Genomic DNA, 26252 nt, shown 5'->3' with positions numbered 1-26252 from the left:
CTCGAGGTAACTGAATTTAAGAGAGAATTTACCTGAATTTTCCTTTGTAACTTAATCTTACACACTCAAGAAATTTTGTTTTTTGGACTCTTGTTCTTCATCCTTATATGCTCCTCTCTTACCGTCTCCTTCTGTCTCTCTCTCTCATAATGTTCACGCAGCTATAAGAAGTAAAGAATTTCTGTGATTTATACTTCAGGTCTTTAGGGAAATAAAGCTGTAGAAAGTTAAAAATACCACTCTTATATTTTGAGTATCTCCTGAGGCTAAACAATTAAAAACACCCCCATTCCTCTTACCCATGGCAATACATGTTGCAGTTTTTAATGAAATGTTAATCTTTGTATGTTTTGAAGCATGATAGAAATATTAGGTCAAGAAAATTGCCCAAACATATTAAAAAAGATGGTAAACATTAAAGGTTGTATTTCTGTCAGATTCCAAGGGGATAATTTAATTATTCATTTTTTTAAATGACCATAAAATACAAAAATATTGATGCTAAATTATAATTGTTTTGTAGTTGAGGCGTAGAATTTAAGAAATAGGAGTGAAAATATTTGAACACAAATGAAGACATTACAAATATTACTTGTTTTCTAGACATATAACCTCATTTCTACAAGTCCTTTGCTGCTGCCTTGAATTAGAAAAGTCTGTTTTGAAAGAACAATTAAATGAAATGTCACAGCATTTCACTGACTACTTATTTGAAGAAAAGTTTGTTAATGGAGAACAATTTTCACCTTAGAAGATGTGAAGAGATTTCAAAAGACAAACATCTATATCATGAACTATCAGTTGAAAGGATACAATTTGTAATCAGCTTATAGTCAGCAAAAGTCTTTTTAGTCAGAATTTTGAATGGAGTATTCATAAGTGTAAACTTTGAAACATAATGTGTTAGGCATGCATTGGAGCATTTAAATAAAGTAAAATTATTAATATATCAGCTATAAAATAGAGGAAAACATTATAAATAACCCTGTGTAAATGGAAATTCTCTTTTATTTACAAGCACTTTCATTGACAAAACCTTTTTTCTTTTTTAGAAATACCACAGTAATACATATTAAGAAAATTTAGGTATTACAGAAAAGAAAAAGGGAAATAAGAAAAGGTATCACTCATAGTCTCATGACCCAAACAAAACATCTGTTAAATTTCTGGCATGTTTTTGTAATCTTTTAAAATCTGCTAAAGGGACTTTACAATTTTGCATTTAAAAACAAAATACCAAGCACATAGTTTTCACTGTGCTCTTTGCCATACCTTGAACACATCCAGCACAGTCTAGCTTCAGGATGATTCTGGGGAAGACTCTTCCTTTCATTGTATCCTGGGACATTCCTCCCCTCGTAAGGGACATCAGTGAAGCCTTTTCTGGTTGCCTTGCCATTCTGTCACTTACAGTGCTTTATTATCTACTCCTCTCCCCCTTGCCCTTTGGGCCGCAAGATCCATGAGAGCTTGAACTTTTTTTGTTCATAGTTAAATCCTCATCACTTGTAAAATGTCTGATGATAGTAAATATTCAATTGCCAAATACAGTCATACCTCATTTTATTGCACTTTGGAAATATTGCCTTTTTTTTTTTTTAATAAGTTGAAGGTTTGTGGTAACTGCATCAAGCAAGTCTACTGGCACCATTTTTCCCACTGCATTTGCTCACTTCATGTCTCTAGGTCACATTTTGATAATTCTCACAGTATTTTAAACTTTTTCATTATTATTATTATTATATTTGTTATGGTGATGTGATCAGTGATCTTTGACGTTACTATTATAATTGCCTTGTGGTGCCATGAACCACACCCTTATCAGGCAGCAGACTTGATCGATCAATATGTGTATCTTCTGACTACTCCCAACTTGCTGTTCCTCCTGTCTCTCCCTCTCCTCGGGCCTCCTTAGTCTCTGAGACACAACAGTATTGACATTAGGACAATTAATAACTGTATAATGGACTCTAAGTGTTCAAGTGAAAGGAAGAGTCTCAAGTCTTTCTCTTTAAATCAAAAGCCAGAAATGATTATGCTTAGTGAGGAAGGCATGTTAAAAGCTGAGGTAAGCTGCAAGCTAGGCCTCTTGTGCCAAATAGTTGGCTAAGTTGTGAATGCAAAGGAAAAGTTCTTGAAGAAAATTAAAAGTGTTGCTCCAGTGAACATATGAAAGATAAGAAGCAAAACAGCCTTATTGCTGATGTGGAGACAGTTTTGGTAGTCTGCATAGAAGATCACCAGATACAACATTCCTTTAAGTCAAAGCCTCATCCAGAGCAAGGCCCTAGCTCTCTTCAGTTCTGTGAAGGCTGAGAGGGGTGAGGAAGCTGCAGAAGGTAAGTTTGAAGCTCACGGAGGTTGGCATAGGTTTAAAGAAAGAAGCCATCTCCATAACATAGAAGTGCAAAGTGAAGCAGCAAGTGCCTATATAGAAGCTCCAGCAAGTTACCCAGAAGATCTAGCTAAGGATAATTAATAATAATTAAGATAAATAATGAAGGTGGCTACACTAAACAACAGATTTTCAATGTAGACAGAACAGCCTTATATTAGAAGAAGATGCCATCTAGTATTTTTATAGCTAGAGAGAAGAAGTCAATGCCTGGCTTCAAAACTTCAAAAGATAGGCTGACTCTCTTGTTAGGGCTAATGCTGGTGACTTTAAGAGGAAGCCATTGCTCATTTACCATTCCAAATATTGTAGGGCCCCTAAAAACAATGCTGTATCTACTCCGGCTGTGCTCTGTACATGGAACAACAGAGCCTAAATGACAGCACATCTTTTTTCAACATGGTTTACTGAAAAATTTAAAGCCCACTACTGCTCAGACAAAAAGATCCCTTTCAAGATGTGACTGCTCATTGACAATGCACCTGGTTACCCCAGAGCTCCAGTGGAAATGTGCAAGGAGATTAATGCCTATTTTCATGCTAACACAACATCCATTCTGCAGCCGATGGCTCAGGGAGTAATTTTGACTTTCAAGTCTTATTATTTAAGAAATATATTTTTGTACAATTTTGTAAGGTCAGAGCTGCCATAGATAGTGATTCGTCTAATGGATCTGAGCAAAGTAAATTGGAAAAGATTCACCCTTTTAGATGCCATTAAGAACATTTGTGATTCATGGGAAGAGTTCAAAATATAAACATTAACAGAAGTTTGGAAGAAGTTGATTCCAACCCTCAAGGACGACTTGGAGGAGAAGGGTTAAAGACTTCAGTGAAGTAACTGCAGATGTGGTGAAAATAGAAAGAGAACTAGAATGAGAAGTGGGGCTTGAAGATATGACTGAATTGCTACAATCTCATGATAACACTTTAATGGATGAGTTGTTGCTTCTTATGGTTGAGCAAAGAAAGTGGATCTTTGAGGTTAAATTTACTCCTGATGAAGATGTTATGAAGATTGTTGAAATGACAACAAAGGATTTAGAATATGGTATAAATTTAGTTGATAAAGCAGCAGCAGGTTTTGAGAGGATTGATTCCAATTTTGAAGGAAGTTCTACTGTGGGTAAAATGCTATGAAATAGCATTGTGTGCTACAAAGAAATCATTTGCAAAGTCCATTAATGCAGCAAACTTCATTGTTGTCTTCTTTTAAGAAATTGCCATAGCCACCCCACCCTTTAGCAACCACCACCCTAGTCAGTCAGGAGCCATCAACATTGAGGCAAGACCCTCCACTAGCAAAAAGATTAGGACTCACTGAAAGCCCAGATGATGGTTAGCATTTTTTTTAGCAAGGAAGTATTTTTAATTAAGATATGGACATTATATTTTTAGACACAGTGCTATTGCAGACGTAACAGACTACAGTACAGTGTAAACATAACTTTTATATGCACTGGGAAATCAAAAAGTTCATCTTAGTTTATTACCAAGATGAGAATAAATAGCCCAGGAACTCAATAGGAAGAGAGCAGAGTTCAAACCGTGAGGACTTTCTATGTTAGCAAGGACTCAATAAGCCACTAAAAGCAAGGCAGAAGTCTCCATGGGACTTGTGCCCAGTTGAAATTGGGATCTGCAGTGATAGATGATGTAAATCAAATCTTGCTGGGTGGTCTAAGAAAACTTTGGAAATAAAAGATAACCCAAATGAGAATAAATAGAAGCTATTCAGAGGCTGTAGTGAGGGAGTCAGCCATCATCACTTACATTTGATGGAGACTCAAAGGAAATCAGGAAAGTGGAAAAGCTCTAACATTGAAAAAAATGGAAGACTTCATACTTGAAGTCTAATTGGAGGTGGTTGGCATGGGGAAGCTGCAGATTGGTTAATTAGAAGTGTTGCATCTTATGTGATTAATTTGAAGAGCATATTTGGCTTTCTCTGGTTAGTGTTGAGTTAGAAGCAGAAAGAGGGAGAAGTGAAATATTGGAAAACTGGCAGTCATGACAAGGTTTTGGTCAAAACCTTCATTCATTGAATTCTGCGCTGATTTCAGAGATTATGGATCAGAGTTCTATTTTCATATATGGTCTGGCTATTGTCCATTTGAATAGTCACTCTTTCACAAATATTCTAAGATTAATTTATCTCCTGACTTCTGAATTTTAAGCCTTGACAAAATGTAAGTACCTTATCAACAAGTTATTAAGATTTTAAAATGAGTTTTCTGCCTTCTACAGTCATTATAAGAAAAAAATTTGCCAACTTCTGTACTTCCTATATATATATATTTATTATTCCATTGATGTTTTAGTAGCAGAGTGGAAAAGATGTAGTAGACTCAAAAACCTACCTAGCCACTTAGAAGCAGAAGAATGTTCAAGCTTCTTAACTATAGCCTCAATTCCTTCAATGTAATAGAAAGAAGATAAACTAATCACTTCCCAAGATTGTTCTCATGAGGCAGATCTTTTCTCCTTTATACTACATTTATACTACTTCAGAATCCTTGGAATCATGTATCTTTGATATAAATTATATTGATTGGCTACATGATACTCTAATTCACTATAATTCACTCAGACATTCCCTTACTGTGAGGTATTACATTTTTTTCCCATTTTTTTCCTCCCACCATTAAATACTGAAAACCTTATCTTGCTATCCATGTTTTCTTCTTGGGAATTATGTCTGTTGGAGGCAGTTCTACGACTGAGATTACTAGTTTACAATGTATGAAAGTATTTATGTTTCATAAAATACACTACCAATATTTTTCCAAAGTCTTTCAGTGTTTTAAGATCCACTTGAATCAAAAGTTGACTGAAAAAAAGATTTGACTGTATTGAAAAATATGGAAGACCAGAAACCATAAGTGACCAAAGCTACTTTCTTGTTATATTTTTTATATTTGTTATATTTTTTTATAAGAGCAGGAGGAGAGAAACACATTAAATAGATTTATATGAAAGATTCATTTTGAATAATAAATTTTAAAATGAAATTCCTTAACGCAAAACCATTTTGCATGTAATTAAGCTGGGTACAAAAGTAGAGGGTTGATGATGTTCACAGTTCTTTAAAGTTGTAGAGAAATTTCTTTAAATCGTGTCAGTATCACTCTATGACTGAATTCATGAAACTCATTTGGCATTAGGAATAAAGTGTAAAGCTTTTATTGAGTGAGGCAGAGCCAGAAGAGGAGAGGAGAGACTGTGAAATGCCTTTTTTCTTTTCATCTGGACAGGGTACTTCCCCCTTTGTCCTCATAGGTTTCCCTTCAGGGACACGTGCTATCAGACTCTGAAACCATGGCAGGGACAGGGGTTGCTGCATGGGCTCCCAAATTATAATCCCCACTACCTTCCAGATGTGGGAGTGGAGTAAGCTCCAGGAATGAAGCTTCTGCCACTAGAATCGGGGTAAAAAATTTCAGGGTGCCTAGGGAAGTTTTCTGGGTGATGAGGCTTTCCCAGTGTTGCAGCCCCAGGTCGGCAGGGCCCTGGTATTGTGCAAGACACCTTGTCCATAGGCTCTACTGCCCACCCGAACGCCACTCCCCCCCACCCCCCCACCCTCGTTCCAACCACTCTGCTATCACCAGGTCTAGCAAAGGACACAGCAGCCCCCGGACTTTTCCTAAACCACAGAAGGGGGCCGACCAGCGCCTGTGCACTGGGTCCCTGCAGCTAGAACATGTGCACCCGCCCAGAGCTACTGCCTCGTAGTTAGGATTCGTTAAAGAGTTTCCTTAGCTTCGTTGCCTTCCCCGAAAGTGCGAGGTTATAAGCAGCGGTGCTTTGATGCTGGGCGTCACCACTGCAAGAACTGCTTCTGTGACCTTGCGCTCCTGGGTGGGATCAGGCGGCAGCGAGAAACGGGAAACTTGGGGAGCATCTGGATTCATTCAGGCGATCCTCAACCCACTCCCCAGGACGATGAAATAGGTTGTGTTTTTTCTTGGAAAGGAAGGGCAAGTGGCAGTCCAGGTCCTCTTCCACCCAGAGGAGAGACTGCGGGGACGTGGGCGTGAGTAGTGACGGGCCTGAGTCCCACTAAGAGAGCTCAGGAAATCCACGGGGTGCTGAGTGGGGAACATGAGGTAAGTGCCCTATAGTCTTTTGATGGGGATCCATAGCCTCACCTAAGAGTCATAAAAACGAGATAATAGGAACAGTGTGATAGGAGGCCGATAGGGCGCGGCCGGGAAGTGGTAGAGACATATTCTGAGAAAAGCCCGGTGCGCCTGCCCTGACTCCACATACAAGTGCAGCTAGACATGGTCTGCGTTCCCAGTGAGGCATTTTTTCCCTTTCTAAGGCTCCTCAGCATCTGGGGCATCGTAGCACTTAAAATAGTAACTTCACATAGGATCCCAGACAGTGTGTCTCTTAGTCATTCACAAATCAAAATTTTAACATCAACAGCCGCAATAACAAACTTTTAGCGGAATCCTGATCCTTTCATTATACGACACATTACTGACAATTTTAAAGAGGTTTAACTAAATTTAAATAGTAATAGAAAGTACATAAATCATCATTTCCTTTTCCAGTATACACATTTTAAATTATCAAATATTAGCATATATAGTAAAGTTTGTAATGAGAGAAAAAAACTCCCATAATATAGACACTTCTTAAGTAAAAATATTTTTTATAAGATCAGAGATTTTTAAAATAGATTTTATATTTTAGAGCACTTCTGGGTTCACAAAATTGAGAAGTTACAGATATTTCCCATAAACCTCTGTCCCAACACATGCATTGCCTCCCACACTATCAACATAACTCACCAGAACTGTACATTGGTTACCAAGGATGAACCTACAGTGATACATCATAGTCACCCCAAATCTGTAGTTTACATTTACTCTTGGTCTTGTATGTACTTTAGTTTGGACAAATGTATAATGTATAATGATATGCATCCAACATTACAGTATCCTACAGAAGAGGTCCATTGCCCTGTGTTCTCCCATTCATTCCACCCTCCCTCCAGCCCTTGACAACCTCTTTTTACTGTTTCCACAGTTTTGCCTTTTCCAAAATGACGTTTGCTGGAATCATATAGTATGTAGCCTTTTCACACTGGTTCTTTCACTTAGTAGTGTGCATTTAAGTTTCCTCCATGTCTTTTCATGGCTTGGTAGTGCATTTCTTTTTAGCACTAAACAATATTCTATTATCTGGATATACCACAGTATCCATTCACCTACTGAAGGACATCTTGGTTGCTACCAAGTTTTGGCAATTATGGATAAAGCTGCTATAAATGTTCATGGGCAAAATTTTTCGCAGACATAAGTTTTCAACTCCTTTACGTAAATACCAAGGAGTGTGATTACTGGATTATATGGTAAGAGTATGTTTAGTTTTGTAAGAAGATGACAAACTATCTTTCAAAGTGGCTGTACCATTTTGCCTTCCCACTGGCAATGAATGAGGGTTTCTGTTGCTCCATGTCCTCACTAGTATTTGATGTTGTCATTGTTCTGGGTTTTGGCTGTTCTAACAGGTGTGTAGATCTCTTTGTTGTTTTAATAACACACTTTAGGTAGGTAGGTAGGTAGGTAGGTAGATAGACAGATAGGTATAAACTGTATGCTTTACTAAGGCATCTAAGAAAAACCTTTGGGTGGAGAGGTGCTCCATGTTCTTGAACAAAAAGACTCATTTATCTAAAATATGTAAACTTTTATTATTTTAGCAATTTCCTATAAACCAAATCAAAATATCAAGATTTTAAAAATTAGAATTATTTGTGATGCTGGTATAATTTTATGATGATATTAAGAAAAATTTTGAAAAAAGATTTTTTTTTAAAAGATTTTGTTTATTTATTTGACAGAGAGAGACACAGCGAGAGAGGGAACACAAGCAGGGTGAGTGGGAGAGGGAGAAGCAGGCTTCCTGCAGAGCAGGGAGCCCGATGCGGGGCTCGATCCCAGGACCCTGGGATCATGACCTGAGCGGAAGGCAGACGCTTAACGACTGAGCCACCCAGGCACTCTGAAAAAAGAGATTTATAAATTTCCACTAATTATTGTTTTACTGACAGCATAATAGATGGACAAATGAATGGAATAGAATAGAAAGTTTAGATACACATCCAAATATCAATGAGAATTAGTATTTGATCATTATGAAAATTCAAATTAGTAGAGAAAAGCTAAATTATTCATAAGTGCTGGCCCAGATCTCTAGGAGTGAACCATACTTGGACTCTTAGAGTATAGCTCTGTTAGTGCACAGCGGAGTGCTCGGGTATTGTTTCCAAAGCAGTCCCTCATTTCAGTCAGAACTTTACGTGAAGCCCAGATCATCCCCCAGATCTTCAGGCTAGATTCCCTTTTGAGACCTTTGTTGTTCTTGCTAAGAAATCAGGGCTGTGACTAGGATGAGGCAAGCAGGATACTTAGGGTGGAAATCCAAGGATTGCTAATAGGGATCAGCTGAAGCCATCAGATTCAGATAGTATTGCAAAAAGGCATCAGTTTCCTTTCTTTGCTCCTAGATGGTCTCCCAAGACCTAAATCCTTTGTAGCTGCCTGTGTCAGACTATGAAAATTCCTGTCATCTTCCTCCAGAGCACTGGGGGACTGCTTACCTTAGATTCCCACTACTAAGGTCATTTACTCAAGTCCTAAATTTGATATAGTAATGAACACCTCCCATGTGACTCCTGTCTGTACCTCAGTTTTAGGAGAGGCTGCCATAATTTTCAAGGTTCAACAGGATCCTCTGAATCTAGAGGAGCTGTCTCTTAGGGAAGGTTTATTCGAACCCATCCATGTATCACAACCCAAGTATAAAAAGTAGTTTCCATCTTCCAAAACAATTGGGGATCAACATGGAGATTGAGCATTATTCTCACAAAGATTTTCTGGTTTGGAATGTGAGTGAATAGAATGGGAATAGTTTTCCACATCAGTCTTGACTTGATCTGTTAGCTGTCTCCCATTAGCATGATTGGCCACTGTTAATGGAGACCCTAAAGTTTCTTATATACAATCACAAATTTGTTATCTAATGATTTATAATATATGTAACTTCAGTTACAAGTGATGTAGTGGCTGAGTGCAAGTCATGAAATTACAAACCACAAGCAATAAACCACCTAATAAAGTAATATTAGGATTTAAAACATTTTGTGAAAACTGCAGAACTTTGAGACCTTAGCAACTATGTAAAAACAGACAGTGGGTTTTATTGAAGGATCCAGAATAGGACAGTAATAAAGTTAATGAGCATATTCTTCTGTTGCTTCACTATCTCACAAAACATTTGTATATGTTATGTCATTAAATCCCCACAACAACACTTGGGAGTTAGGAAGGTCAGGCAAGAGCCACATTTACAGGAGACAAAGAGAAAGTACTTTACCAAGAAAAGATAGCTATGTGTCTAAACTGGGAAAACTAATTTCAGGACTTCAGGATCTTATCATGTGACCTCTGGTTAATTTAATGAGTTGTACCGCTTTCAGTTCAGGACAACTCAGTGATAATTCTTCATTTAAATGCTAATATAAAGCTAATATAGCTCAGAAGTTTGAAGTGTATAGAAATTATATACCAATTTTATATAACTGAGTTATGAGCTTCTGTCTGTTACGAGAAATATGAGTATTGTGTAATATGGTTGGTACATCATATCAGTATTAAAATAGTAATTTTTTAATATATAATAGTCATGTGATTTCTAAGAAAAAAATAATAAAGGAGATCCAAATATTCTTTATTTCAAACATAGCTATCAATTAAAACTTCTGGTAGTGGGTTTTTTCTTGTTGATTCTGCCAAAGATATAGAAAGTAGGATTATGAAAGTTTTCATTATAAAAGAGCTGTTTAAAAATCAATATGTAGGGCGCCTGGGTGGCTCAGTCGTTAAGCGTCTGCCTTCGGCTCAGGTCATGATCCCAGGGTCCTGGGATCGAGTCCCACATGGGGCTCCCTGCTCAGCAGGAAGCCTGCTTCTCCCTCTCCCACTCCCCCTGCTTGTGTTCCTGCTCTCGCTATCTCTCTCTAGGTCAAATAAATAAATAAAATCTTTAAAAATAAATAAATAAATAAAAATCAATATGTAAATTTGTTTTTCTTAAAATTCTACAATTTATTATTTAAGATGTTCATTATGAGATTCTGAAATAATGTCTGAAGAGAAATTTAATTTCAGAAGTTTACTAAATTCATTAAATCCATATGGTGCCTTTGTATAAATTAGAAAACAAGTGTTATTTATTTCTATATAATTAGAAACAAAGTGGATGTTATAAAATGGGTTTATTATTTTTACAACAAATTATTTCTTGTAATAAATGATAGCAACTTATTCATCATAAAAGCACCTGTGCATTTAAACTGGGACTGTACACAAACACAAAGAAATATGAACTTCAATAAAAGATGTCAGGTTATATTCTTAATTTACTTTTGCAGATCAGTATAGAAGTTGGAAAAGCAATTCCTTATTGAGAATCACAAGTTCTTTTATATGTTGTTACATTAATAATCTATTAACCTTTCTCTTTTGTAAGTTGAAAAGAATGAGTTGTTCCCATTAGAACAAAATATTTTTCTCCCATTTGTTGGCTAATTGTCATGATTTACTGTCTTAATCCATTCAGGCTATTAACAGTACTATAGATCAGTGGTTTAAACAACAGACATTTATTTCCCATAAGTCTGGAGGCTGTAAGTCTGAGATTAGGGTGCTAGCATAGTCTGGTCCTTGAGGAGAGCCTTCTTGGTTTACTTTGTGTCCTCAGATGGCTGAAAGAGCTAGCTAGCGATCTCTGGTCTCTTACAGGGGCACTAATCCCATTCATGAATGTTTCTGTGACTTGATTACCTCCTAAAGGCCCCACCTCCAAATACCATCACATTGGAATTAGGGTATCAACATGTCAGTTTTGGGGGGACATAAACATTTAGTTCATAACATTTACTAATTTTGCAAGACATTTTATTACATCAACCAGATTTGTATTTGTAGAGTAAATATATAAATATCCCATTTCTGGACTTGAAGTTTTAATAGAAGTGCAAAAATATGTCACAAAAACAAAATGCTGTAATGAAAATTGTGGGGCTTGAACTCACGACCCTGAGATTGAGATCTGAGCTGAGATAAAGAGTCGGACACTTAACTGACTGAGCCATCCAGGTACCCCTAAATGGTTGATCTTAAACTTACTGAGTAGAACCTCCAAGTAGTTCAGAGTAGGTAAGTTCTTAGCGTGGGACCTTTTCATTTATTCTTCCAAGAGAGAAGAAATAGCCTTGTTTGCAGGACTCTATTCACAGGGTACATAAAATGGCTAGAACTAAATGAGTTTACTACCATCTCTCTGAGAATAGGAAGGAAATACACTTGTCTCTTCTGTACTCCCTTCCCCTGGCCACTGGAAAGTTTTTGCAAGGATCATTGTCTCTTACCTGTTTTCTAATGTGGCAGAGTATGGTGCCTCTAGACCTTATGATGGGTTCTTCATGCTAAACTGAACAGTCTCTACCTACATTCCCTCCTTGAACTAAAGGATTAGCTAAGTATGCTATCTCCTTACTGCCCCTAATGGATGAGGTCTAGAAGAATCGTGCTGTTTAAATTTGTTGTTCCCCAATTGTAATACCAATTCTTTTCATGATGCCATTTCTGTTGATTTTATTGGGTTAGGATTATGATAACTATAATTCACTTGTATCAAATTTTGATAAATCACATTCTCCCTTGCATATAATAATTTGTGATGGTGGGGAGGACTTTAATGTATCAGTTGCCCACCAAGAGTATAATTAATACTCTGGAATATTTTCCAGTTGTGTTCCAAAGGGATAGTTTGTGGCCAGGCATAAGAGTATTGTACTCATAATATTTATATATTTTCCTATTGCCGATTCAAATTCATTCTTACTTTTTAGTTATGGATAAGAGTTCTGAAGAAGACTCATTAGCAGGTAGGAATTTTATAGATTTATTACCTCTTAAATAAGGGAATGAAGAGAAATGGAACTAACATTTATTCACTGTTTTACTCTGAACTAGATAGGACATTATGTGCTTAACATGTGTTCTCTGTATAATAATCATAACAGCTCTGCAAAGTTACCATGCTGTCATTTTCTTCTTTTTATTAATTACAAAATTGTGATTTAGGGAACTTTATTAATTGGCCCAAGATCCCACAGTTAAAATGTGCTGAACCATAATTTAACTACAAGTCGGCCAGGCTTTCAGACCAACCACCCCCCCCGCCCCCGCCCCTCCATGGTAGCTTTGTATCCACAGTATCAAGAGACAGGATCCGGTTAAGATCCTGGATCCTCGATCTTCAAGAAGTCAGATTTAACTGTATTTGCTTTTTCTGAGAAAAAAAAAATTAAACCAAAGCAAACACAGGTAAAGGCCGAGTTTGTTCTAAAATGTTTGATAGTTAAAATAGTAATCAGTACTTTGTTTTCACCATCAAGGGTCTGAGGGCAGATCTCAGTTAGCTCTGGTCTCAAGACTGTAGATTATTTGATTGCCTTTTCTTTTCTCAGATTAAAATCAGCGAAGGAAAAAGATAATTAGGGTGAAAACCCAGAAAAGCCAGTTATAAGCTTCCAGTAGTCCTCTCCCAGCGCAGATGCACAGATAACACCGAATTTTCCCAGCAATAGTATTTGATGACACATGCCAAGTGTTGCTAACCAGAGAAACTCTCTCAAGTCTTGGTGTTAGGGGCTTTTTACCAGGGCTCTGTGAATACTGTTTATAGATACATAGACAAGTAGCTCCCACATGACTAACTTCCATTAGTCTCCAACCCCCAGAAGTTCAACTGAAACAAGCATGGCCCAAGACTTGAGGCATGCAAAAGCTCTCTTATCAGAAAGGATATTCCAAGGGCTCAAAGGTTATCTCCCCAGAAGACAGAAGGACAAGGCCCAGTCCTTTCTTTGGAGTGTGCAGGATTTGAGTTTTACTGCACAGAAAAATCAGTCTATTACTCAAGGAATTATTACACATCTTGCTTGTTCTTGCCTTTGTGTCAACCAATGTGGAAAGCTTTCTCAACCATTTATGCAAAGCCTTAATATCCATAAGGACCCAGCACAAATCTATTTACTTGAATTCTGCTCTGTGCTCCCCCACGTCTCTACACATAGAAGCATTTGCAAGCTCTGCCATACATTGGGCACATTTATATATTGCTTTCAAATAACACTTTACCGGTCATGTCATCTCAGTGAAGGTTCTCTTATAGTAAATTCTCAGGAAATGAACTATTATTGATAAATTGTTTAGATTTATTATTCATTGTTTAATGTAGAATTTTATTTGCCCTAAATTATCCTTCCAATCTTTATAGGATACTTAGTTTTAATATACAAAATGAAATATGCAAGTTCTTATTCATTCTCAATTTTAGACTTTTAGCATATTCCCATTTCCCATATATCTTTTCACACTAAAGAGATCTAATCTTTATATGACATCTAATCACTGACTATTTTTCTCTATACTTTCTCTACCTCTGGCATTTAAAAAAAGTGGTGATCAAAACTTCACATCACCTTTTGCACAAGGGAAAGATACTTATTTCCAATAAACTTACAGTTCTGTACAGAATTTTACTAGTGTTTTTCCATCAAAGAGCTTTATCAAGGAATGTTCTTAATTACTTCTGAGTACTTTTCCTAGGTAACAATAGATAACTTAAGAGTCCTTCATTCAGTAATAGGATATATGTTAGCTATTGTTAACACTGACACATTACTTTGTTCCAGGTAGTATTCTAAGTGTTTATTATCTTAATCTTCATAACAACTTAAGGAGGGTTGTCCCATTTTTATTGAGGTACCCAAGACATGGGAGATTAATTTGCTAAAACTACCAGCTAAGTCTGATTTACTTCACTGCCATGCTACACTGGCCTCACCTGACTCTAATTTAAAAATTCCTCAAAATTATACCTCCTACTTATCTTTAGTTATCTCTGGTCCTTTTCTACATAACTGTGGTAAAGTTTACCCAAATCAGGTTGAAAGATCTAAACACTTTTTAAAACTTTTAAAATAAATAAAATTAAAAAAATTTAGCTATCATTTTGACCTCTTTAAAAAATTATTTTTAAAATGTTATATAAGCCATACTGCAGTGCTTTCTGGCAACTTATCAGTTTATGAATTTACTTTGTAGTGTGTAATTATAATCTATGATTTTCCTGATAGAAGACAAATTAAGTGAAATGTAAGATACATCGTGCATATTTTCAGACATCAAACAGAACATTTTCCTGCCTGCCCCCACCACACACAATTTTTCATACATGACCTAAGTGATATATCCCCCCGAGATGTGTCCCACCCCATCCCCTGATCCTGAATTCTTTTCCTTTTAACGTATTTCAAATGTAATAACAATTCGGTACCATTTGCATTATTTGGTATTTTTAAGGCCAGTATATAGGGAAAAGAAAACAAAAACCAAAGGTTTACAGTATAACTGAAAATTACCCTAGTGAGGAGAAAGTCCTTATCATATAGTTGAAAGAACACTGGCGTAGAAATTATAGCATGGTATTTGGATCCTAGTTTTAGCAATACTTGACCTGTGCCACTTCTGCCAAATAATACATCTATAAGATAAAAGGATGTTTAAAAAAGAAACATGTACAAAAAAAATGGAAGTAAAAGGTTATAACAAAAATCAATACAGAAACTGGATGTTTAAAAAATTTAATGGTGCACCTAATAATGCCAGTGGGCAGCAGATGGTATTAACTAATGAGAGAAAACTGCTGGTAAAGTCCTCTTTTGCCTTTATCCTTAGTGTTACACAACCTACACAAGCTCTCCAATGTTAAAACAGAAAAAAGGTTGGGAAAATGATGAATGCAAATTAGATCCAATTAAAAAGACAGTTTTTAGTCGTTTAAATGAATCCAAGCCCGATTAAGTTACATCCTAGACTAAAGGAATTTGGCAAACTCACTCATGTCCCTGGAGAGTAAGCCTTTGAGTCAAAAGATGATTTGGTTGAGGTGCTAAGGACAGATACAAGCTACAGAAGGACAAGAACTTGTTACTATTGTTCCCTGCATTATCCACAGTTGCAAGCATGGTACCTGGTATGCCCTAAAATGGCTTTACAAATGTCACTGACAATATTCCAAAATACACTTTTTTTGTTTGTGGAAACAGAAAAGGGATGATCACTAGGAGGCAGCATTGATTCACGAAGACCAGCTATGCCCATGTCACAGTTTCCCTGCTAAAAGAGGAATAAAGATCACAGCAAAGCATTTGACCAAATTTCATAAATTATCTCTGTAAACAAGATGGGAGAAAAGGACTAAATGTCTTGTAATTAAACAAATTTGTAGCTGTTTGAATGGGAACACTATGCTGTTTAATGGCTCAGTATCATTCTAGGTGGAGAGGGCTCTGCCTTATCAACATTGTTTTTTTCAATCTTACATGTAAAGAATTTTTTTACCAAATTTGCCAATGACTTAAAAACTGAGAATAACAGCCCAAGTTAAAAAAAAAAAGCTCCAAATTAGTAAAAAAGAATATTAAAATGAGTGAAAGTAAACTTATAACATGAGATATAGAATTATATGCAAGTTCAGAATGGAGGGATCCTAGTTCACATGTGAAAGGTTAAACCTGAGTTTTCATTTTTGAACCCCACAAGTCAAGAGTATATGACTGCCATAAGACAAGTATAATCATACTATTTGTTAAATAATGTAAACTTATTACACATACCTTCCACTTAACCTTAAATCTTCAAAGTTGAAATACTCCAGTCTCTTATGGAGAGATATGGTAGCCAGAGGCACTGTGAAAAACCAAGGTGGCAAGACCCACATCTGCAACCTTTTCACTTTGGCCTTTGAATACCTAGAATAAGCTGTTTACTGTTTAAATCCCATAAATCATACCAAATTTTTTAAATGGAGCCTAATTTCATTTGTTACAGCACCAAAAATACATATTGTTACCATGTCTTAAAGGTAAGGATTCTGAAGCATAACTAGGACTCATCCAGGCATATGATAGGTCTTTTAATAATTCTACTACTTTCCTTAGCTATTTATTGAGTATTCCTTTTTGCCCCATTCCAGATCTACTGAACCACATCAGTGAGAGTAGGGCCCAATAATATTTAAAGCAACTCAGGTAATTATGAAAATGACCCACAACAAAGCTTTGCGAACTGCCTTAGATCATCTAAATATTTCTTTCAATCAGGTTTCTAATAGATATTTGACAGCAGGAATTTGATAATATACTTTCTACTGATAGGCAGTTTATAAAAATACAAAGACCTGGTCAAATTCGAGCCTTGTTACCCATATGATCTCTCATAAGGCTCTTAACCCTGCTGAGCCTCAATTTCCCCATATGTAAAATGGTCACTGTTGTAAGCATTGAGCATCATGCCTGGCACAGGATATGCACTCAGTAAATGCTACCTACTAAATTTTGAAGGTGAAAGCCCAGAATACACTATATTGCCAGTTACAGATTGCTTTATAATTCTGGCTACTACCCAAGTAGGTTCACATGCCCTTGTGAAGGCACTGTATACTTTCTCATCCACATGGTAAATCCTTTGTTACACGTCTGAGAAACATGTTGACACAGATAGCCTATATTTATGGTGACTACTAAGAAGTTTTTATCATATCTCACAATAGGTTAAAAATTCTGAATGATTTTATAAAGGTGCTAAACAGGATTTTAAGTAAAGTAAATATTAATAGTTTATCTTTAATTATCTCTTATTCTTCTGCCATCAAGATTTGTAATATTTAAGCCAAAACTGTCGGCATGTTAAGGCCATTTAACTTAGCAAAGTGCTTTAGCCTAAAAGCAATGCTTTAAACTATTACTCTGGATAGTATGTTTTCAGTTAAAAAGAAACAAATTAAGTCCTTTCTGCAGTTAATTGCCCTTTACAAAAAAGTTCAGTGAAAATATCTTTCCAGGAAAGATTTATTTCTTTGATGCATTATTAAGCTGGGCTTAGATAGTGCCTGAATCACAGAGCACAGAGGTAATTATAGGTTAAAATTGATTTGAGGCTCTTTATAAATAAAAGTGATTACAGAATAAAAACCTCATTAAAGAACATAAAAAACTTGACACTGCATATTAATCAAGTTACCACTCATAGTTGTGGTTCCTTTACAATGCTCATGCAAAAAGAAATCCAATTTGAATTGGTTACAAGCACAGAAAGCCTACCCTGCGCACCCAGGAATAAATAATCGCGTAGACCATTTGGTGTGTTTTCATTCATTTTCTCTACCAACCATTACCAACATCCAGTTCATATTTGGGGAATGATTTTTTGACATCAGTCAGGTGAATGCATCATTATAAGATTTCAGAGGGCTACATCATATTAGAAACTCATTACCGTGATGGTTTGTCTACTGGTTTATGTGTAATTTGTGTTATGTCAAGTATGTTGGCAAAATATCTGACTTGGACTTCATTTGCACTGTTCTAATACATTTCACTTAGCAAATGAATGATCTGTATTCCTTATTTGGTTTTGGGAAAATAGTTTACCCATTTAAAATACCACTATTTACTTATATAGAACATTTGGTTTATAGTCCCTCATTAAATTGCCTGTTTGCTTTACTTACTTTGCATTATTTTCATTTTATTATTGATATAAAACCATATACTACAAAAGCCAAATAGTTATGATAGCCAACACTAACTAAATTTTGTCTAATCCTGAGGCAGCCCTGAACAACAGAACATCAAGAAAGTTATGCTGGGTGACGGTGCCTGGTGACCAGTGAAGAAAACTATCTCAACAGTTCTCTTCTTACAAGTCTTATTTCTATGAAGATATTTTCCAGAAGAAAATGTTTTATTTGTGAACCAAAAAACTATCATAACTAATAAGTAGAGTTTTAAATATTAAAAAAATATGAACAAAATCTACCTCTAAACTCTGAAAGGATCTACTCCAGAAGCCCTTTTCATATTTTATACAAATTAGCCTTCATCTTTTCCTACTGAGCTTGTATTATTTTAAGCCACGGGTCAGCAAACTATGGCCTACAGGCCAAATCCAGCCTGCCACCTGTTACTGTAAATGAAGTTTATTTGGAACACAGCCACAACTATTCATTTATGTATTATCTATGGTTGTTTTCATATGACAACAACAAAGTTGAGTAGCTGTGAGAGACCATATGGCCCTCAAAGCTTAAAATATTTACTATCTGCATTTCTACAAAAAAGCTTGCCAACCCCTATTGCCAAACACTTTCATTTAAAAAAAAGAAAAACTATTTAAATTTTGCTTGAATTACAAGAATGTAGTATTTTTCTATTTTCTACTCACCACAAAGTTACACACTTTAGCCCTCAGTGAGTTGATGAGAATTTCTGTGGACTAGTCTAGATATCTCAACACTATTTGTACCATTGTTTCTATGGATTCTTTAAGAAGTCCACACAGCTGTACAAAGGGTTTCAGAAAACAGCCTACTTGTAGATGAGGGACATTATCCACTTAATTGATTCACTCAAATAATCAACCAATTCTGATTGTTGCTCTGAGAAACCATGTTTACTTCTTTTAAAAACAGGTTTATGGAACCAAGGAGTCATGGGAAGTTGTTGACGATAACAGCAAGCACTGCCTCAATATAAACGTCAGGTTTATTTACTCACATTTATAAACAACAAAAAACTCCTTTAATACTGGAAATTCCCCCATTTTTAAGATTAGGAGCTAAGATGGCTTTTAAGACTATATGTAATCCATTTTTTTCGGATAATATGAAACTTTGTTAGCGTTTTTCCTTTTCTCAACCAAACACATTTTTACCTACACTTCTAAGGTGCTACAGAGCAACCAACCACCAAGGCAGTGTGATAAATGAGGACGGTTCATATTACAAGACTTACCTTGCCGTGACTTTCTTAAAAATAGGGAAACACAAGTATCTTGCACTACTGATGGTATTTGTATGCTTGATTTACACAGCACACAAATTTTTCTCTTTAACTAGTTTTCCATTAAGTATTAAAATATGAAATATTTGTTCTAAAAGTGCCTAAAGTAAACATTAGATTTTCATACTATTTAAGAGAAAAATAAAACCAAGCTACCAAAATTATGATTTAGGGGGAAAAAAAATGTTTTTCAAGGAAATGTAGAAATATTTTAATTTACATATCATATTACAATGAATCAATATGGAGTCAAAGTCTACAATTACACATTCATAAAAATTCCATACATCATCCTCAGAATAATCAGTTTCTATACAAGATTTACAGATGTCCAATTATGTAATTTTTCCTCAGTGTGCTACAGAGTTTAGAGGTTCTGCTCGAATATTCCCCAAATCAAGCGCAGAATCTGTCTCTTCATCAATTTCTCCAATGACTGCACTGTAGTTATTTAAGGGGAAAAAAAATCAGTTAAAACAATCTCATTTCTACAAAAACTGAAAAGACACAGTAAAAACAACCTAAGGTGAAAAGCAAATATCGTTTTCATGAAGTAGTGAATTGCACATTTAAGTCACAAATTACTTCAAGAAGTAATCTGAAGGCAACATTATTACAGAAGCCAGTATTAAACGACAGACTGCATACAGTGTGATTGGATCATGAGTCTTTAAAGGAAAAAGACACATATCATATAGATATGGTACAAAACCAATCCTATGATTTCAACTCAACAATTCAATCCATGGACCGTGTTGGGGTTGATCACAAAATCATTATTAAATAAGTAAATAAAAGTGCCTACTATTTGTCTACTATTTGAGTAACTAAATCCATCAATATACACACACATACACACGTAACATCCATTACTTTCCTTTTCAGGATTTCTCAGTTCATTCAATTTAAATGCAAGACCAAAAAGTACAGTTCTTCAAATATAAAGATAATAGTAGCAACGGGTACTCAGGTATCATAACAAATGATCTTTTTGATGTGATTAGCTAAGGTTAAAGACAACAAATCTTTCCTTGATTCAACACTACCATAACATCTGTTAACATTAATTTCATTAATACCATGCTAGGAACCAAGCCATAGCTCTGCAGCTGGATACATACATTGTTACAGCCACACCAAAGGATATGTATAAAACATTATTCCATAAAAAATTGGTTGTTTAAATTAGTTTGGTTTTAATAAGAGTAAGTTCTATAGGTGAATACTTATAATACAGAATTTGCCCAAGGGTGCTTTAAACTATATAAAGCCTCTAGCTCTCTAATAAATGGTAAGTACCAAATTCTGAGAAAATATATTACGTTTTCTCAATATAAAACAAATCAATGATCTCAATTCCATCTTAAAAAAAGATGGAAAATCTTTTTTTAAGCTTGCAAAATCCCTGAAAATGTAACAATCTGCTTCCTTGAGCCACTCAAGCTGGCTCTACCACATCATTGAATCTATAACAAGGTTTTAAATTTTTTAAATTGAAGTTCAAAGAAAAGTTTGTTTTTTAATTTTTTTTAAATCAAAGTAGGAGAAAGTTTCTTAAAATCAATTATTAGGCAGAACCCCAATATAAATAATCACTATTATTCTGGTCAGGGAAACTGTCCCCACTAAATGCTTTGCCTTTCTCTCTTTTTTTTATAGCTCACTTTATAACTTTACACCTAAAATTCACCTCTTTAGAATATCTTATAAACCCCTGATTTTTTTATTAAAGATCAAATAATTTATCTATCTAAAGGTGATTTTCTTAAGATAAATAATTTAAATGAATAAAGTACTCTTTCATCTTCTGTATCCTAATTGTCTTCCAAAATAATGTGAGATGTGTAATAGATCTTTTGCAGACTTCCAGCTATGTTTTAATTCTATACTCCCTAGAAAATTGATTCCAACAATCTTCTAGCCTCTCTAACTACACTAGCCACATGGGACTATTAAAAGTAATTAAATTTAAAATTCAATTCCTTAGTCACACCATTTTTCAAGCACTCAATAGCCACACTAGTACCTTAACACAGTGGACAATGCAGATATACATTTCCATCATCACAAGTTCTATTGGACAGTATTACTCTCTCTATACTGTTGAAGACTTTTCTTAAATTGCTACCACAAAATATGTCTTCTCAAACTGCCATATCAGTATGTCACAAGTTCACTGATTTTACAGCATAAACATGGGGCATCTTGTGTTCCAATTATACTAAAAACTTAGTAGGTAATGGATAACTACTTATTTATAAATTTAACACTTATAGAAGATGAATTATTTAAAACTGTTCACACAAGAGATTTTGAAGGCACCTTCAAACCCTAGCCTTAGACCCTAGAAGTGTATTTATGTTGCTCTAAAATTAGGGTTATTTTGAAAGAACATTTTAAAAAGCCTCTCTAATGAAGCATTCAGTGTAAGGGAAGACCCTTTCTGGACCCTATCTAGGCCACTTAACTATCAGAAATATGGACCAATTTCGGTGGATAAAAACCTTTTCCATATAGCAAGCAGTATATACCTGTAGTATATTTAACCCGTCTTAAAAAGAGGACATAATTTACTTACACATTGTCACCTCTTACGATGTATAACCCCAGCACCACTTGTTCTACTCCCTGTGAAGAGCTGAACACTCGTTCATGGCTTTCATCCAAAATCAAATTAATGGTCTGGTCAAACCCTTTCAGTGTTCCCTGTAAAGAAAACATTCAAGAGAAAAAGACAAATATTGTGGTTTACCTGAATGTGTAAATTCAATGATGCAAAAATTGTAGTTGCCAGGTATACCAACAGAGTACTTATTTTTTTATTTTTAATCATTTTAGAAGTACTTCTTTCACATATAAATCCATTATAAAATAGAATACCTCTTTATAACCAACAGTATCCAGGGAAACAAACTTACCTCTTGGTTTTTTAAGATGAGGAAAAAACCACCACACATCTGACTAGTGAGTAGAGTGTAAGGAGGTAGCATAAAAGCCTACATAGTTCAGGAGCTAACATTAGACACAGACTAAAACAAATGAAATTTAAGGGAAAACTATATAAACATGTAAAAAGGGGGAAGCATACATACCAGCCATAGCAATGTAACAGTATCACTTCATGCTACACCTTAGTACTAGGCCAGGTGCTAAACACACTGCACACATTATCTCAAATAATTTTTATCCTTTGAGGTACATATTAGTTACTCCCACTTCAGAGAAGAAAAATTGAGGCACAGAGAGGTTACGTAATCTCTCAAGGTTTCATGAGTAGGAAGTAGCAGAGCTAGGAGTTGAATCACAAAAGGCTAGCTTCAGGCCCAGACCACTGAACTACTATATTACTATGAACAAACAAATATAATTTACCATTTTTTGGAGATTCAAATTAGTCCCATAAATATATACAAACTTCAACTGGTAGTAACAGCTAACACTTAATAAGTACTTACTATCTGCCAGTGTTCTATGGACCTCACATGTATTTACTTAACTGAATCTTCCCAAAATCCAGTAAGGTAGATATAAATATGATTGTTAATTATTAGAACCAGAACCTGAAGGAAATATTCAGAGAAAATTTTATGGAAGAATATTGGTTTTGAATAAAGGATATGGGTCTAGCACAACACAGTAAGTAGCTCAGATGCTGTTCAAGTTTCTGAAGAAATATCAACTTATATTAGTTTTGGTTGGTTAATTCTCTGAAGCTCACTATTAAACTGTTTGATGTTTTGAAGATCAAAATATGTAAAATCAGAATACAGTAAAGAGAAAGAGATAACCTAGAATTTGGAAGAGAAACAAAGTATGGGGTATTCACTAAACTAATTAGTATAGTTGTTAACACACCCAGACATTGCCTCTTGAAGTCATTTTACACGTAACTATTCTATCAAGCGAGCCATGTGTCAATAAAATACAGAACTACTGAACTTCAGCACTCAAAATGCTCTTTTAAAATAATTTTCTTCTGTAAAATTAAATTCTCAAAGTTATTATCAATCCTGTTAAAAATAAGAAAATTTAAATTTGAGGTTTTCACAAAATAAAAAAACTATTTGCAAATAAAGTTAATAGTAATAGATGTCCTGAGGTGTTAAGATGAGATAAAAATATTTCAAACTGTCCTTATTTGACAAAATACGCTAAGGAGCCTAAAAAGAAAAGAGTGTTCTCTTGATTAAGAAGGAAGCAAGGCAACTAGCTTTAGCTTTGGAGTCAAGTTGAATTTAAATTCCAGTTTGGTTCTCCCACTTATTATCTAAGTGACTCTGGGAAAGTGATGCACTTTTTCTGAGCCTGGTTCCTAACCTCAAATTCAGGGATAATTCTTCACAGAGCTGTACTGAAGATAAAGTGATATAATATATGTAAAGTGCCTGGTACATGATATACATTTAAATAAATGGCTGAGTCTAACACTTCGATAACAGTCACATATGGACCCACTGAGAAAAATTACAAGAATTAAAAAAAGCAAAGAAACAAAAACAACTGCAAAATGGGAAAAGAAGAGATTAAAATATATGAATTAGTTAGAAAACAGAGAAAGCTTAACAGCTTTAAAACTTTTTTGAAAGCAAGCAATGTATAAATTATAACAAGAAATAATTAAGTAGCCAAAAATCATGAAATAAATTCCTCAGGTCAAGAACAGATCAAGGAGAGAATCCAAGAATTTTCTAGAATTAAGGGGGATACTGTGATAAAAGGACAAATGAGATGAAATAAAAGTTAGAGTCAATCATCATAATTTGTCCTACAGAAAAGAGACGTCCTACAGCCTACAGAGACTGAAAGTATATTAACACCATACAAGCCCTAAATGTTCATTATTCTACATATGTAGTATCTAAATCATAAAGAAGTTTCTAAGAGGCATATACAAAATTTCAAAACAACTATGATTCGTGCAGTGAATGTCAGAGCACTGAATGGGGAAGGAAATAAAAAATGGAAGAGGAAGATAAATATAAAATACAGGCAGATGTTTGAAGACTAGACTAGAAGCTCTCTGAGGACAGAATCTATTATCCATCCTGGCTCCTAGAAACTTTTAATGTGAATTACACCCAACATTTATTAATGAAGGAAATATGAGGCAGCAGCTATTTATCAAAGAAAGAGTTGAACCGTAACAAAACTGCAATGCAGGTGTACTGTGATGCTTAGGCATTAAAGATCAGAAGTTTTACATAAAAATTTACAACCAATAAGCTTACAGGGAGAGAATGAATATGCTTACTACTTACCACAATCATTCTTCCGTCAGAAGTTATAACTGCAACAGTTCCTGATAACTGAATCAAGGAAAGCATTCTCAGGGAATAAAAATGAAAACTTGGGATCTCCTAAGGAAATGGTTTGAATTACTAGGAAAAAGGTGACAGAACTAAGACACAACTACTTAATACAGCCACTACATTCACAACATATCTTTAAGTTTCTAACTTCCTCAAATCTTTGTGATAATTACACAATTAAAACAGGGAAAAATAGAAAAGAAAATCCCTTTCTGTATGTGCTGTTTTTTCCCCGTCTCAAAACAGCGGAGATGTTTGGTACTCTTTTTCACTGGGGAATGCTCCCCATAGGACTTGGAGGAAGATATTTCCCCCTTCCTAGAACTGTTCATCTCTAAAAGGAAAATTGAATTAGTGATAATTAATCAATATTGAATGCTTTCAAGCGTGCTGAGACACTTTCTTCCAGGACCTGGCCTCTGGAATTCAAAAAAGCTACAGTCGATGTCACAAGGTGCCAATATGCTTGCATCGTTAAGCCTTTAGTATTTCACTTTTGTCCCAAATTTATACATGAGAGCAATGTAATGTTTCTATCCTGAGATTTTAAAATGGTAGTACTTCTATAGGGTACATTAAGATTTCACACGGGTTTTTATAAGTTATTTGCCCTTCGTATCAATTACAACAGCAAGCATTATTTTCATTCTATCAACAAAGAAGTTGAGACTTCAAGTGGTAAAGGGCAGAAATTCAACTTGTGCACCATCTTTAAAGTTTTTGGTATCTTCGAACAATAAGCAAAGCCTATGAATAAAACAAATTCTTGGATTGCGAGGCCCTCCTCGCCGCTAGGACGACTGCTGATCTTATTCCCAAACGTGAACGTATAGGCCCTAGGGTAGTATGGAGGAACAGATAGCTGATTTCTAAGAGACAGGGAAAAGTTCGGAATAAACACTGCCCTGTTTTTTTTTTTTAAGTTAAAATTAAAAGACGACTTGGGCCCCCAGGGGCGGCGGGCTCCAGCCCCGGCAGCGGGACTGGCGGGTCCCAGGTCCTTAAGTCCCTCACCCGCAGCCCAGGCCCCTCAGTGGCCGGGCATCCCAACCGCCCGCCGATCCCGACCCCCGGTCTCTCCAGCACCAGCCCTGTCCAGGGCGGACGCGGGCTTCGCCATGGCCCCGATTGATGCCCGCGGCAGCCGGCCTGAGGATACGGTTGATGTAGTTTTCCAAGGCGGACGTCATGATGCTCGGCCCGGCCGCTCTGGGGACCACAGGAACACCGGCGACAACTGGAGCTAAAAGGGCCCGCCAGGTAACGGACGGCGGCTCCCGCCGACTGGTGGCAGCAAATATCGCGAGAGTTACAGCACCGTAGCCTGGGCCAGTCAGAGATTGAAAGAAATCGGCCAACCACACTTGAGAGGCAAAGGGCTGGCAAGTTAGTGCGCGTGCGTAGTGTGTTTTCGCTGTTTTTCGGGTCGGCGATCGCAGCCGCCCGGAGTGACAAAAGCGGAGCAGGAGGCGGAAGGAGGGGAGAAGCTTTCTGAAGGTGGGGTAGGAAAGAGAAGGTGGGAGAGCGAGTTTTCTAGTAGAGGGAAAGACAATGTG

At 36.0% G+C, this 26252-nt stretch overlaps 2 protein-coding genes across 2 annotated transcripts in view; one reads left to right on the top strand and one right to left on the bottom strand.

Annotated features, from left to right (window-relative positions):
• The window catches only part of ANKRD7 (ankyrin repeat domain 7), a 54143-nt gene extending 41782 nt beyond the window's left edge, over positions 1 to 12361 (top strand). Inside the window, 1 exon segment of the mRNA XM_073899118.1 lies at positions 12326 to 12361. The gene's annotated coding sequence lies outside the window, so the exon portion shown is untranslated.
• Positions 12362 to 19072: 6711 nt separating this feature from the next.
• Positions 19073 to 26006, bottom strand: LSM8 (LSM8 homolog, U6 small nuclear RNA associated). The gene is made up of 4 exons (XM_025873225.2): positions 25856 to 26006; positions 24646 to 24686; positions 21966 to 22093; positions 19073 to 19828 (listed from the first exon to the last, which is right to left on the bottom strand). The coding sequence occupies exons 1-4, from the start codon at positions 25884 to 25886 to the stop codon at positions 19738 to 19740; spliced, it is 291 nt and encodes a 96-aa protein (XP_025729010.1). The 5' UTR covers positions 25887 to 26006; the 3' UTR covers positions 19073 to 19737.
• Between the last annotated feature and the right edge of the window lie 246 nt (positions 26007 to 26252).

This window comes from Callorhinus ursinus, unplaced genomic scaffold (assembly GCF_003265705.2).
Source record: "Callorhinus ursinus isolate GAN/ISIS: 27379988/994484 unplaced genomic scaffold, GSC_fseal_2.0 scaffold12, whole genome shotgun sequence".
In the NCBI taxonomy this organism is placed as follows: Eukaryota; Metazoa; Chordata; class Mammalia; order Carnivora; family Otariidae; genus Callorhinus; species Callorhinus ursinus.
Note: the sequence above shows the minus strand (reverse complement) of the source record. Positions and strands in the feature narration are given on the sequence as shown.

Bases quoted from the DNA above. Each gene is read 5' to 3' on its own strand.
- LSM8 (XM_025873225.2), bottom strand. From the start codon at position 25,886: ATGACGTCCGCCTTGGAAAACTACATCAACC. The intron at 22,094-24,645 runs GTAAGTAGTAAG...TTTTCTTTACAG, and splicing joins CTGACGGAAGAATGATTGTG to GGAACACTGAAAGGGTTTGA. The intron at 19,829-21,965 runs GTAAGTAAATTA...AAATAACTACAG, and splicing joins ATCGTAAGAGGTGACAATGT to TGCAGTCATTGGAGAAATTG.